The 14082-nt window shown below is 62.1% G+C and overlaps 1 protein-coding gene across 1 annotated transcript; it reads left to right on the forward strand.

Annotated features, from left to right (window-relative positions):
* The first annotated feature begins 3255 nt into the window (after positions 1-3255).
* Positions 3256-5614, forward strand: LOC135403925 (ETS translocation variant 3-like). The gene is made up of 4 exons (XM_064638354.1): positions 3256-3316; positions 3621-3858; positions 3949-4311; positions 5090-5614. The coding sequence occupies exons 1-4, from the start codon at positions 3256-3258 to the stop codon at positions 5367-5369; spliced, it is 942 nt and encodes a 313-aa protein (XP_064494424.1). The 3' UTR covers positions 5370-5614.
* Positions 5615-14082: the final 8468 nt, after the last annotated feature.

Below are 14082 nucleotides of genomic sequence, written 5' to 3' on the forward strand. Positions count from 1 at the left end.
AAGGATCCCGGCAGGACACGGATCCAGCTCCATCCCTGCTCCCTCCCCATCCCGGCGGCTCCCGGCGCTCTCCAGCCGTTCCAGCCCGGCCACACCGGGCCCTTCCTCCCGCAGTTCCAAGGAGGGAAAAGCACGGAGAGGGGAATTCCCGCCTGGCACCGCTCCCACCGCCGTGGGTGGGCACCCCCCGGGATCCAGGGCAGCTCCTGGATCCACAAGAAACATTCCCGGGCTCCACCCGGCTCTGAGCTGCCGGGACGCGCCCGCCTGGCTCCCACCGGGATCCGAGCAGGCTCCGGCCGGGATCCAGCCGGGATCGGAGCGTCGCCGACAGGGCCAGGAGAGGGAAAAGCCGGCTGGAATTCCCGGGAATGGCCTTGGCATCGGGGATGGGAAGAACGGCCGGGCAGGGAGTTGTGCTTCCCGACGTTTGTGCATCCCTGGATACGTGGGTGGGATGGGGGCTCTGGGCACCGGGAGCTTTTCCCTCCACCCTCTGGCTGCTCCGGGCTTGGATAACTCAGGATCCCCGGAATTCCCGAGGGGATGAGCAGCCCTGGATCTGGTGTGGGCACTGGGAGAAGCAGGGAATGTCTCCTTTTCCTATTTCCCCCAATCCAGGGGTTTCTCCCTGTTCTCTCCCGTTGGTGCAGACAGGGAATGTGTCTCCTTTTCCCCATTTTCCCCAATTTCCCCAAATCCAAGAGGTTTCTCCCTGTTCACCCCCGTCGGTGCAGGCAGGGAAAGCAATTCTTTTCCCCCATTTTCCCCATTTTCCCCAAATCCAGGGGGTTTCTCCCTGTTCTCTCCCGTTGGTGCAGACAGGGAATGTGTCTCCTTTTCCCCATTTTCCCCATTTTTCCCCCATTTTCCCAAATCGGGGGAGGTTCCTCCCTGTTCCCTCCCGTTGGTGTGCCCGTGCCAGCCCCTCCTGCTCCCGGGTCCAAAGAGGATTTGGGCAGCAAGGGAAAACCCCAAGGAGCTTTGGGGATTAGGACTGGGCTCAGGGGATGAAGGGGACTCGATCCCAGCCCAAATCCCAGGTACCTGGAAGAGCTCCAAGGCTGGAAGCTGGATCCAGTGCTCCCCTCTCCCTCAGTGCCCAACCCCGGGATGGGCATTGAATCCCAGGATGGGCCAGGACGGATTTATCCAGGCCCGGGATGGGCTGTTATCCAGCCCTGGGAGGGACATCCCAAATCCTGGGACGGACCTTTCCAACCCCACAGTGCCAGGAGATGGAAAGGTGGGAATTAGGAAGGGGGAAACCGCCGTGGGCATCAGGGGATGCTCCGAGCCCGGGATGGGATCAGATCCTGCATCCCAGGGCGTCTCCCAGCCCCGGGAATGAGGGGGTGTGGTGTCACTCTGGGATGCTCCTTCTCCATCCCTCTGTGACAGCTCCGGGATCTGATCCCCCCCCCAAATTCCCAACCCCTCCGGGGTTTTCCCGGAGGCTGCTCCGACGTTCCCAAATCCTCTTGGTTTAATCGGATTTAAACGCTTTTAAACAAAGAGCCCCCTCACCTCCACCTGGGCAGGGAGGGGAGATGTTCCCGGGCAGGGCTGGGTAAGGAGCTCGGAGCAGGATTTGGGAGAGATAAAGGGGCGGGAACGCGGCCAAATCCCAACCTGGACAAGCAGCCCTGTGGGATCAGCTCCCTGCGAGCCCTGGGGACGCCCCCCACCCCAATTTGGGGCTCCTCTTTCCCTGATCCGTGGAAAAATCCTGCTCGGAGGTGGTTCCGAGCCTCCGTGGGGGTCCCGGGGGCGCCTCCCCGAGACCCGAAATGAGAAACTGGGAATAAACAAGGATGGGAAAGCAAACCGGGAGGGGAAAAACCGGGAACAGAGCCCCCCCCCCCTCATCCAGGCCCTCGAGGGGGGGGTGTCACAACCTCCCGGAGTCTCGTTTGCCTCCCCAGGCTGATCCAATTATCCCAAATGATCCCGTTTGGGTTTTCCCGGCTGGGACACGGGGCCGGGAATGGGGAGAGGGGGAGCAAGAGAGGACAAACCCTCTCCATCGCTGTGTCCCGTCGCTCCCAGATCTTTTTTATTCCCTTTTTTTTTTGGCTGAATCGGGAATCGGGCTCTGGAGGGACCCGCCCAGCGCCGGGGAAGGGGCACAAACAAGAAGGGGTTTTCTTTTGGACCCCCAAACACACCCCCACCCCCCCCCGCTGCTCCCCCGCTCCCCCCACCCTCCCCATAAGCAGATTTGGGCTTAACCTCCCCCCCCCTTCACCCCTTCCTTTATATCCAGGGAGATGCTCCCGGAGACCCTCAGTGGGATTTTCCAGCCCGGGAAAAGCCCCTCGAGGGGCTGCAGGTGAGTGAGGAGGGGAGGGGTTGGGACCCCCCACTCCCCAACCCCAGGACCCACCGGGAAGGAGCTGGAGCCAGAGCTGGGTGGATTCCCAGAGGCTGGATGGATCCCGGGTCCTGGGGGAATCCCGGGGGCTGGAGAGATCCCTGAGGATCCCTTGGTGAATCTCCCAAGCCCTGGTGAATCCCTGAGGTCCTGGTGAATCCCCCAGGTCCTGGGTGAATCCCCCAGGTCCTGGGTGAATCCCCCCGGTCCTGGGTGAATCCTGGGGGCTGGAGGAATCCCCCAGGTCCTGGGAGAATCCCTCAGGTCCTGGGAGAATCCTGGGGGATGGAGGAATCCCCCAGGTCCTGGTGAATCCCGGGGGCTGGAGGAATCCCTGAGGTCCTGTGTGAATCCCCCAGGTCCTGTGTGAATCCCCCACGTCCTGTGTGAATCCTGGGGGATGGAGGAATCCCCCAGGCCCTGGTTGAGTCCCCCCATCCAGTGCCAGATGGATCCTGGGTCCTGGGTGACTCCCAGGGGCTGGAGGAATCCCTCAGGTCCTGGTGAATCCCTCAGGTCCTGGTGAATCCCTCAGGTCCTGGTGAATCCCTCAGGTCCTGGTGAATCCCTTGGGTCCTGGTGAATCCTGGGGGCTGGAGGAATCCCTCAGGTCCTGGTGAATCCCCCAAGTCCTGGTGAATCCCCCAGGTCCTGGTGAGTCCCCCCATCCAGTGCCGGATGGATCCCGGGTCCTGGGTGAATCCCGGGGGCTGGAGGAATCCCCCAGGTCCCAGTGAATCCCTCAGGTCCTGGTGAATCCCTTGGGTCCTGGGTGACTCCCCCCATCCAGTGCCCGGGTGGATCCCGAGTGGATCCCGGGTGGATCCCGATGCCAGGTTCTCCCCCCGGGGCTCCTCTGCTTTGCCCCCCCAGGCCGGAGGATGCCGCGGGAATACCTGGCCCAGGTGATGCCCGTCCTGCCCGGCCCCTCCCGGGCATCAGGTGAGAGGAGCTGCCCGTCCTTCCCGTCCTTCCCGACCCTCCCGGGTGCCAGGAGAGCTCCCGGGGGATCCCCGCCGGACCTCGGGGTGGGTGGGGGTGAAGGACCCCTTTGAGCCCCCCCAGTTTTCCCCCCATCCCTTCCCTGCAGCCCCTCAAGCTGGCAGAGGACCATCCCCATCCTCCTTGGACATTCCCTGGGATTCGGGAAGGCGGGGGAGCTCCTTTGCCTCGCGGGGACTCCTTTCCCTCGGGGTGACACCCCCGAACCCCCCCGAGCCCTGAGCGTGCCCCCCTTGCCCCGCAGTGCCCCCGTTTCCCATCTGGGCGCCCCGAGGCGAGTCCAGCCCGGGCTCCAGGCAGATCCAGCTGTGGCACTTCATCCTGGAGCTGCTGGAGAAGGAGGAATTCCGCCACGTCATCGCCTGGCAGCGGGGAGGGGACGGCGAGTTCGTCATCAAGGACCCCGAGGAGGTGGCCCGGCTGTGGGGGAGGAGGAAGCGCAAACCCCAAATGAACTACGACAAGCTCAGCAGGGCCCTCAGGTGCCGCAGGGACCCCAACCCGGGGACCCCAACCCTCGCCGGGGGGCTGCGACCCCCCCGTTAACCCCCCTAATTTGCTCCCCCCCCCAGGTATTACTACAACAAGCACATCCTGCACAAGTCCAAGGGCAAACGCTTCACCTACAAGTTCAACTTCCCCAAACTCCTGTTCCTCGGGTGGGATTCCCGCTGCCCACCCTGGTACCCCCCGGCTGTGCCCGGACAGGTAGGGGGGGGTGCTGGGGGTCCCCTCCTGGCCGGGGAACTCCCCCCCCCCGGGGACGGGTCGTGCTCCCACAAACCCCCCTTCCCCGCTCCAGGTGCTGCCGGGATTCCCGCCGGGATTCCCGCTGGGACAGCGGGGGCTGGTGGAGCCCCCGCGCTGGTTTTGGGGTCCCTGGGACCCCCGGAACGCCGGGATGCTGGAGAAGAGGGGGGGCGAGGCCAGGATGTGTAAGTGGGGGGGTGGAGGGGGCCGATGTTGGGATGGGGGGATGTTTTGGGAGGGCTGCAGCGCTTTGGGGGGGCTGTGGGGTGTCGAGGGGGCTGCAGGGTCTCGGGGGGCTGTAGGGTTTTGGGGGGCTGCGGAGTTTGGGGTGGCTGTGGGGTGTGGAGCGGGCTGCAGCGTCTCGGAGAGCTGTGGGGTTTTGGGGGGCTGCGGGGTTTTGTGGGGCTGCGGGGTCTCGAGGGGCAGCAGGTCTTTGGTGGGAGGGATGTGGGGTCTCGGGGGCCTGCAGGATTTTGGGGTGCTGCGGGGTCTCGGAGAGCTGCAGGGTCTCGGAGAGCTGCGGGGTTTTGGGGGGCTGCGAGGTCTCGAGGGGCTGCAGGGTTTTGAGGGACTGTGGGGTTTTGGGGGGCTGTGGGGTCTTGAGGGGCTGTGAGGTCTTGGGGGGCTGTGGGGTCTCGGGAGCCTGCGGGGTTTTGGGGGGCTGTGGGATCTCGGGGAGCTGTGGAGTCTCGGGGGGCTGCAGGTCTTTGACGGAGGGGCTGTGGGGTCTCGAGGGGCTGTGGGGTTTTGGGGGGCTGCGGGGTTTTGGGGGGCTGTGGGGTCTCGGGGGGCTGTGGGGTCTCGGGGGGCTGTGGGGTTTTGGGGGGCTGTGGGGTTTTGGGGGGCTGCGGGGTTTTGGGGGGCTGTGGGGTCTCGGGGGGCTGCAGGTCTTTGGCGGGGGCATGTGGGGAGCCCGTGTCCTTCCCGGCCGTCCCGGCGCTGATCCCGATCCCGATCCCACAGCAGCACCCAGCGGCTGTGCCTGGGAGACAGGACGCGGCCCCCACCCGGGAGCAGGGATTTGCCCTCCCGTCCCGTTTGGACTCTGTCCCGGCCCCAATCCCGGCTGGAAGGGCTCCAGGGCCGGGAGCTGGATCCAGTGCCCGGCTCTCCTGCGGAGCGCAGCCCTGGGATGGGCCGGATCCGGCCCCGGGATGGACTCGTGGAGTCCTGGGATGGACACATGGGGCCTCGGGACGAGCTGTATCCAGCTCTGGGGTGGACGCGTCTAATCCCGGGATGAGCTGCACCCACGCGGGACGGACACACGGAATCCTGGGATGCGCCAGAGCCAGGCCTGGGATGGACACGGCGATGGACAAAGGGCAGGAACCAGTTCCCCCACAATAAACCAGTTTGGGGAGAGGGGTCTGCCTGTTCTCCCCCCAAAACCGGTGTGTCCCCCCCCTCAAAGCCACTGTCCCCACGGAGGGGCCGCCACGTCCGCGCCCCCAAATTCCCCGGGATGGGAGAAGGGGATTTCGGGGGACCAGGATGGGGGGGACAGGCGACCCCCCCAAAATCTGGTGTGGCCCTGGGGGGCAGGGGGAGGGTCGGGGGTTGTGGGTTGGGATTTTGGGGGAGGGGGGCGGAGCGGCCGCTGGTCACTCCCAGAGTTTCCCGGAAAACGGTTCCTTTTCATTTTCGCTTTTCCATGTTTTCCACGCTGGGAGTAGGAGCAGGGGGGGTGTGGGGGGGGAAGAGCCTCGGTGTCCTTTTTGGGGACCCTGCCGTCCTTTTTGGGGACCCCCTCCGGCCTCTTCTCATGGCACAGGGCACGTGTGGGGAGCTCCTCGCTGTGCCCGTGTCCCCCATACCCAGAGGTCACTGTGGGACCCCCCCAAATCCCCCTGTCCCCGTGTGTCCCCCATACCCAGAGCTCACTGTGGGTCCCCCCCAAATCCCCCTGTCCCTTTATCCCCCATACCCAGAGGTCACTGTGGGACCCCCCAAATCCCCCTGTCCCTTTATCCCCCATACCCAGAGCTCACTGTGGGACCCCCCAAATCCCCCTGTCCCCGTGTGTCCCCCATACCCAGAGCTCACTGTGGGTCCCCCCCAGATCCTCCTGTGCCCGTGTCCCCCATACCCAGAGGTCACTGTGGGACCCCCCAAATCCCCCTGTCCCTTTATCCCCCATACCCAGAGCTCACTGTGGTTCCCCCCCTCTGTGGGTCCCCCCAAATCCCCTTGTCCCCGTATGTCCCCCATATCCAGAGGTCACTCTGTGCCCCCCCCAAATCTCTCTGTCCCTTTGTCCCCCATACCCAGAGCTCACTGTGTGTCCCCACACAGTGGGGGACACTCAGAGGTCACTGTGTGTCCCCCCTGTCCCTGTGTCCCCCATATCCAGAGATCACTCTGTGCCCCCCCAAATCTCCCTGTCCCTTTGTCCCCCATACCCAGAGCTCACTGTGTGTCCCCCCTGTCCCCGTATGTCCCCCACACCCAGAGGTCACCGCGTGTCCCCCCAAATCCCCCTGTCCCCGTGTGTCCCCCCAAACCCACCCTGTCCCCGTGTGTCCCACACCCCGAGCTCACTGTGTGTCCCCCCAAATCCCCCTGTCCCTGTGTGTCCCCACACTCAGAGCTCACTGTGTGTCCCCACACTCAGAGCTCACTGTGTGTCCCCCCTGTCCCCGTGTGTCCCCCATAACCAGAGCTCACCGCGTGTCCCCCCAAATCCCCCTGTCCCCATGTGTCTCCCACACCCCGAGCTCACTGTGTGTGTCCCCCCAAATCCCCCTGTCCCCGTGTGTTCCCCACACCCAGAGCTCACCGTGTGTCCCCCCCAAACCCACCCTGTCCCCGTGTGTCCCCACACCCAGAGCTCACTGTGTGTCCCCCCATCTGTGGGTCCCCCAAAACCCACCCTGTCTCCATGTGTCCCCCACACCCAGAGCTCACTCTGTGTCCCCCAAACCCCCCCTGTCCCCATGTGTCCCCCCTGTCCCTGTGTGTCCCCCATACCCAGAGGTCACCGTGTCCCCCCCCAAACCCACCCTTGTCCCCATGTGTCCCCACACTCAGAGCTCACTGTGTGTGTCCCCCCTGTCCCCGTGTGTCCCCACACCCCGAGCTCACTGTGTGTCCCCCCAAATCCCCCTGTCCCCGTGTGTCCCCCACACCCTGAGCTCACTGTGTGTCCCCCATACCCAGAGTTCACCGTGTGTGTCCCCATACCCAGAGGTCACTCTGTGTCCCCCACACCCACCTTGTCCCCGTGTGTCCCCACACCCCGAGCTCACTGTGTGTCCCCCCAAATCCCCCTGTCCCTGTGTGTCCCCACACCCCGAGCTCACTGTGTGTCCCCTCTGTCCCCCTCGTGTCCCCCACCCCCAAGCTCACTGTGTGTCCCCCCAAACCCACCCTGTCCCCGTGTGTCCCCACACCCCGAGCTCACTGTGTGTCCCCTGTCCCCGTGTGTCCCCCATACCCAGAGTTCACTGCGTGTGTGTCCCCCCAAACCCACCCTGTCCCCGTGTGTCCCCCCTGTCCCCGCGTGTCCCCACACCCCGAGGTCACCCAGCGCTCACTGTGTGTCCCCCTGTCCCCGCGTGTCCCCCACACTCAGAGCTCACCGTGTGTCCCCCCTGTCCCCGTGTGTCCCCCACACCCCGAGCTCACTGTGTGTCCCCCCGTCCCCGTGTGTCCCCCACACCCCGAGCTCACCCAGCGCTCACCGCGTGTCCCCCCACCCCCCTTTCCCCCCGCCCCATCTCCCCTCCCTCCCTCCCTCCCTCCCTCCCTGTCCCGCCGCTCCCCCGGGCAGTGCCCGCGGCCCGCGGGGCGGCCCCGAGCGCGGGGATTGGGAGCGGCCCTCAGGCCTCTCCCTCGGCCCGGCCCTCAGGGGGGGCTGCAGCGGGCGGGGGGGGGGAGCCCCCACAGCCGGGCCCGCGCCGCCATCGCGCCCGAGCCGGGCCGGGCCGGGCCGGGGCTTTCGGGGCCCCCCGAGGCCGCCGCGGCCGCCGGGGCCGGGCGATGGTGGCGGGGGCGGCCGGAGCGGCGGGGCGGCGGCGGCGGCGGCGGCGGCTCCCGCAGCCCTGAGGGACGCGGAGGCACCATGAGCGTGAGGCCTCCGCAGGCCCCCGACAGGTGAGGGCCGGGGGGAGACCCCCGGGGGCGGCGGGGAGGGACGGGGGGACACGGGGAGGGGGGTCCGGGGTGGGGGGGGGCGGAGGGGGAAGGGGCTCGGCCCGACCCCTGGGGGGGAGCGGCGGTTTTGGGGGTGAAATGGGGGGGATTGGGAGCCTGGACCCCCGGGGAGGGGGCTCAGCCAGAGCCTTTGGGGGGGGAGCGGCGGTTTGGGGTGAAACTGGGGGGGTTTGGGACTGTAGGGACTCTGGAGAGGGGGCTCAGCCCGGCTCCTGGGGGGGGAGCGGCGTTTTGGGGTGGAAATTGGGGGGTTTGGGAGTGTAGGGACTCTGGGGAGGGGGCTCAGCCCACCCTGGATAGACCCCTGGGGTTTGGGGTGAAACCGGGGGGGTTTGGGAGTGCAGGGACTCTGGGGAGGGGGCTCAGCCAGACCCTTTGGGGGGGAGCGGCGTTTTGGGGTGAAACTGGGGGGGTTTTGGGAGCCTGGACACTCGGGGAGGGGGCTCAGCCCACCCTGGATGGACCCCTGGGGTTTGGGGTGAAACTGGGGGGATTTGGGAGTGTAGGGGCTTGGGGGCTGGATAGACCCCTGGTTTTTGGGGTGAAAGAGGGGGGGTTTGGGAGCCTGGACCCTTGGGAAGGGGGCTCAGCCCACTCTGGGTAGACCCCTGGTGGGGAGCGGCGTTTTGGGGTAAAACTGGGGGGCTTTGGGAGCCTGGACACTCGGGGAGGGGGCTCAGCCCACCCTGGATAGACCTCTGGGGGGGGGGAGCGGCGTTTTGGGGTGAAACTTGGAGGGTTTGGGAGTGCAGGGACTCAGGGAGGGGGGCTGAGCTCCCTCCCCCCCCCACCATGGGCATTTTGGGGTGAAACTCTGAGATTTTGGGATCATGGACCCCCGGGGAAGGAGGGGTGGGGGGGGTCAGCCATAGAGCCCTGGGGGAGAGCAGCGTTTTGGGGTGAAACTCTGAGATTTTGGGATCGTGGACACACGGGGAAGGAGGGGTGGGGGGGCTCAGCCATAGAGCCCTGGGGGGCAGCAGCGTTTTGGGGGAAATCTGTGGGATTTTGGGAGTGAAGGGGGTGGAGGGGGGGAGGCTCAGCCCCCCTTCCCCCCCCCCCGGATCACTCCATAGACCCCTGGGGGGAGTGGAGCAGCATTTTGGGGTGAAATTGTGGGGTTTTGGGATTGTAACTTTAGGGTTTGTGGGTCTCTGGACAAGGAGCTTCCCAGGGAAAGGGGGGGATTGTGATCCAGTGGGATAAACCCATGGAAAAAAACCCTGTTTGCTTTTGGAATTGCTTGTGGCTTTTTGGGATTGTGGCTTTTGGGATTGTGGCTTTTGGGATTGTGGCTTTCTGGGATTGTGATTTTTGGGATTGTGACTTTTTGGGATTGAGACTCTTGGGATTGTGACTTTTGGGATTGTGGCTTTCTGGGATTGTGATTTTTGGGATTGTGATTTTTGGGATTGTGATTTTTGGGATTGTGATTTTTGGGATTGTGAGTTTTGGGATTGTGAGTTTTGGGATTGTGATTTTTGGGATTGTGACTTTTTGGGATTGTGGGTCTCTGGACAAGGAGCTTCCCGGGGTGTCCCTGGCACGGGGGGATCCCTGGAATCCACGGCATCTCTTCCATGTGGCTTTGTCTGTCCCCCCCCACCCCCCCAAAAAAAAAGAGGGTTTGTTTTCCCTGGAAAAGCCAATCCAGGGATTTGGGGGGGGCTGAGGTGCCCCTTGTGCCAGAGGGGGGGTTTGGGGGGTTGGTTTTCCTTCTCCAAGGAGTTTTTCTCCCAGTTTTGGGAAAAGATGGGCTGGGCTGGATCCCAAAAAACCACCTCACCCCCTCTGAAACCTGAATTAGTTGGAAAACTCATCCCTGAGGTTCCTTCGGAGCCGGAATTGAGGAGCTGCCGAATTCCAGCCCCATCCCAGGTGGGAAAGGGGCAGGATCAGGCCTCGGCTGCCTGACTTTTCCAGGGATTAAGGCTCTCTCTGCTCCCTAAATAGCCCCAGGCTCTGGCTCTCCTTAAGGTCAGGAGCCTGCAGTGCCCTGGAGTCGCTCGGGGCCGGGAGGAATTCCTGGAAAATTATCCAAATTCCCTGGAAAACGGGATGGTTTGGAAAAAATAATGTAAAAAAAGGGATGATTGGAGCCATTTCCCCGTGGAAAAGCAGCAGCTTTCCTGCTTTCCTGTTCCAGCAGTGGCTCAGGGATGTCCAGGGAATAGGGAGGCTCCCAGAAATTGGGGATTCCCAAGCCCTGGAATTGTCCAAGGCCGGGTTGAAGCAACCTGGGATAGCGGGAAGTGTCCATTGGGAACTGGGTGATCCTTAAGGATCCAGGATTCCATGTGCTGGTTTTGATTGGATATTAGGGATATAAAATTGGATATTAGGGATAAACTCTTCCCTAGGAAGGTGGGAAGGCCCTGGCACAGGTTGCCCAGAGGGAATTGTGGATTCCCAACCCCTGGAAGTGTCCAAGTCCAGGCTGGAGCAACCTGGGATAGCGGGAAGTGTCCGTTGGGAACTGGGTGATCCTTAAGGATCCAGGATTCCATGTGCTGGTTTTGATTGGATTTTAGGGATATAAAATTGGATATTAGGGATAAACTCTTCCCTGGGAGGGTGGGAAGACCCTGGCACAGGTTGCCCAGAGGGAATTGTGGATTCCCAACCCCTGGAAGTGTCCAAGTCCAGGCTGGAGCAACCTGGGATAGCGGGAAGTGTCCCTTTGGAACTGGGTGATCCTTAAGGATCCAGGATTCCATGTGCTGGTTTTGATTGGATTTTAGGAATAAACTCTTCCTTAGGAAGGTGGGGAGGCCCTGGCACAGGTTGCCCAGAGGGAATTTTGGATTCCCAACCCCTGGAAGTGTCCAAGGCCAGGCTGGAGCAACCTGGGATAGTGGGAAATATCCCTTTGGAACTGGGTGATCTTTAAGGATCCAGGATTCCATGTGCTGGTTTTGACTGGATATTAGGGATAAGGTGGGAAGGCCCTGGCACAGGTTGCCCTGGGAATTGTGGATTCCCAACCCCTGGAAGTGTCCAAGGCCAGGCTGGAGCAACCCGGGATAGCGGGAAGTGTCCCTTGGGAACTGGGTGATCCTTAAGGTGCCCTTCCCAACCCATCCCATCCCATTCCATAACTCCATGACCCTCTTCCCAGACAGGCTGTGATCCTCCCTGCTGCAGGGACCTGTGGCTTTTGATTTTAGGGAAAAGCTTGGGGAGGAAAAACCATTCCCTCCGGGCCGGGTTATTCCGTATCTCCAAGATTTCTCACCCCGGGAGCGCCGTCGGCGCCGGACAAACCAGCTCTGCCAGTCCCTGTTTTCCAGGAGCTGGAGTGGCTGGAATTAATCATTACCCTGCCCTGCCTGGGAGAGCCCTGGGAAGTCGGGAATTCGGAGCTGGAGGAGCTCCTGGAAGGCGGGAAGCGGGAGCTGCTCCCGGCCCTTGCCCCCGGAGCGTTCCCGGGAATGCCGGGATGTGGAGAGCTCCCATCCCTCCACGCTCCCATGCCGGGGTTTTTCTGGGAAGGGTGGCATTCCAGGTGCTGATCCAGAGGGTTTTGCCAGAGCTGGGCATGGAAGTGGAGTTTTATGGAGCAGGAGAGGAGGGAAAAGGTTTAAAACGTTTCAAATGGGGACACAAATCCTTCCTTGCCCCTTCCTTGCTCCTTCCCACAGCTCTTCCCGAGCTTTTCCCGATCCCTGCCGGGCAGAGCAGTCCTGTCTCCATCCCTTCCTGGGTCTGATCCCGCTGGGAATCTCCCCCAGGAGGTTGTTTGACTCTGAATCCCAACAAATTTCCCAGCAAATCCCAGCTTTCCCCACATCCCTCCCCGTGGGGACTTGGAATTGTGTAGGTTTGGAGTCTTCCTGGGTGAGAGCTCCCATCCCTCCACGCTCCCATGCCAGGGTTTTTCTGGGAAGGGTGGCATTCCAGGTGCCAATCCCGAGGGTTTTGCCAGAGCTGGGCATGGAACTGGAGTTTTATGGAGCAGGAGAGGAGGGAAAAGGTTTAAAACGTTTCAAATGGGGACACAAATCCTTCCTTGCCCCTTCCTTGCTCCTTCCCACAGCTCTTCCCGAGCTTTTCCCAATCCCTACTGGGCAGAGCACTCCTGTCTCCATCCCTTCCTGGGTCTGATCCCGCTGGGAATCTCCCCCAGGAGGTTGTTTGACTCCGAATCCCAACAAATTTCCCGGAACTGTCCCAAATCCCGGGTGTTTGAATCCTTGGGGGATCCCTGGGATTTTCCAGCTGGAGTTGTGGGAAGAGCTGGGAAGGAACCCCCGTGGGGGTGACACCTCCAGGCAGCCAGAAATGTTGGGAAATGGGGGATTTTCCCCTCTTTTCCCATCCTTTAAACCCTGGAGAGGTCCGAATGTGCCTCACGGAGCTGCAGCATTCCCAGATTTCCAGATGTGTCCGGAGCGGGAACAGGTCCCAGCCTCGCCCCCTCCAGCCCCTGCTGCCATTCCCAGGGAATTCACAGCCCATTCCCAGGGAATTCACAGCCCATTCCCAGGGGATCCACAGCCCATTCCCAGGGGATCCACAGCCCATTCCCAGGGGATCCACCCCCATTCCCAGGGAATTCACAGCCCATTCCCAGGGGATCCACCCCCATTCCCAGGGAATTCACAGCCCATTCCCAGGGGATCCACAGCCCATTCCCAGGGGATCCACCCCCATTCCCAGGGAATTCACAGCCCATTCCCAGGGAATCTACCCCCAATTCCCAGGGAATCTACCCCCATTCCCAGGGAATCTACCCCTCATTCCCAGGGGATCTACCCATCATTCCCAAGGGAATCTACCCCCATTCCCAAGGGATCTACCCCCTCATTCCCAAGGGATCCATCCACCCCATTCCCAAGGAATTCACACCCCATTCCCAAGGGATCCACAGCCCATTCCTGAGGGGTTCACCCCCTCATTCCCAAGGGATCCACAGCCCATTCCCAGGGGATCTACCCCAAATTCCCAGGAAATCTACCCCCAGTTCCCAGGGGATCCACCCCCAATTCCCAGGGGGATCTACCCCCCATTCCCAAGGGATCCACAGCCCATTCCCAGGGGATCTACCCCCTCATTCCCAAGGGATCCACCCCCCATTCCCAGGGGATCCACCTCCAATTCCCAAGGGATCCACACCCCATTCCTGAGGGGTTCACCCCCCATTCCCAGGGGATCCACAGCCCATTCCCAAGGGATCCACCCCCAATTCCCAGGGGTTCACCCCCAATTCCCAGGGGATCCACATCCCATTCCCAGGGGATCCACCCCCTTATTCCCAAGGGATCCACCCCCCTTCCCACCGGGATGTGGAGGGCTATCCCTGGGAGCTGCCGGGAGGTTGGAGCTGCTCCAACCGGGAAGGGACAGTCCGGGAGGGGGAAGGGGGGAGAGGAAGCTGAATCATTTTTATTTTATTATTTATTTATCATTTTAAAGCTGGAATTCCTTCCTTCCCGTCCCGGGAATGTTGGGAACTCCTCTGCAGGGCTGTGGCTTGGGAAAGCAGGGGCTGGCCCTGGGAAATCCTGGACAATCCGCCCATGGAAGCGGATTCCTGACAGGAGGGATCCCATCAGGACACTTAAATCTCCTTCCCAGCTCCTGGATTTTGTGTGATTTTCCACTTTTTTCCCTATATATCCCTATTTTTCCCACATATACCCCCATTTTTTCCATATATACCCCCATTTTTTCCATATATATCCCCATTTTTTTAATATATATCCCCATTTTTTTAATATATATCCCCATTTTTCCCATATATATCCCATTTTTTCTGTATATATCCCCATTTTTCCCATATATATCCCATTTTTCCATAA

The sequence above is a fragment of the Pseudopipra pipra genome, chromosome 29 (assembly GCF_036250125.1).
Source record: "Pseudopipra pipra isolate bDixPip1 chromosome 29, bDixPip1.hap1, whole genome shotgun sequence".
Taxonomy (NCBI): Eukaryota; Metazoa; Chordata; class Aves; order Passeriformes; family Pipridae; genus Pseudopipra; species Pseudopipra pipra.

Bases quoted from the DNA above. Each gene is read 5' to 3' on its own strand.
- LOC135403925 (XM_064638354.1), top strand. From the start codon at position 3,256: ATGCCGCGGGAATACCTGGCCCAGGTGATGCCCGTCCTGCCCGGCCCC. The intron at 3,859-3,948 runs GTGCCGCAGGGA...TCCCCCCCCCAG, and splicing joins AAGCTCAGCAGGGCCCTCAG to GTATTACTACAACAAGCACA. The intron at 4,312-5,089 runs GTAAGTGGGGGG...CCGATCCCACAG, and splicing joins GGGGGGCGAGGCCAGGATGT to CAGCACCCAGCGGCTGTGCC.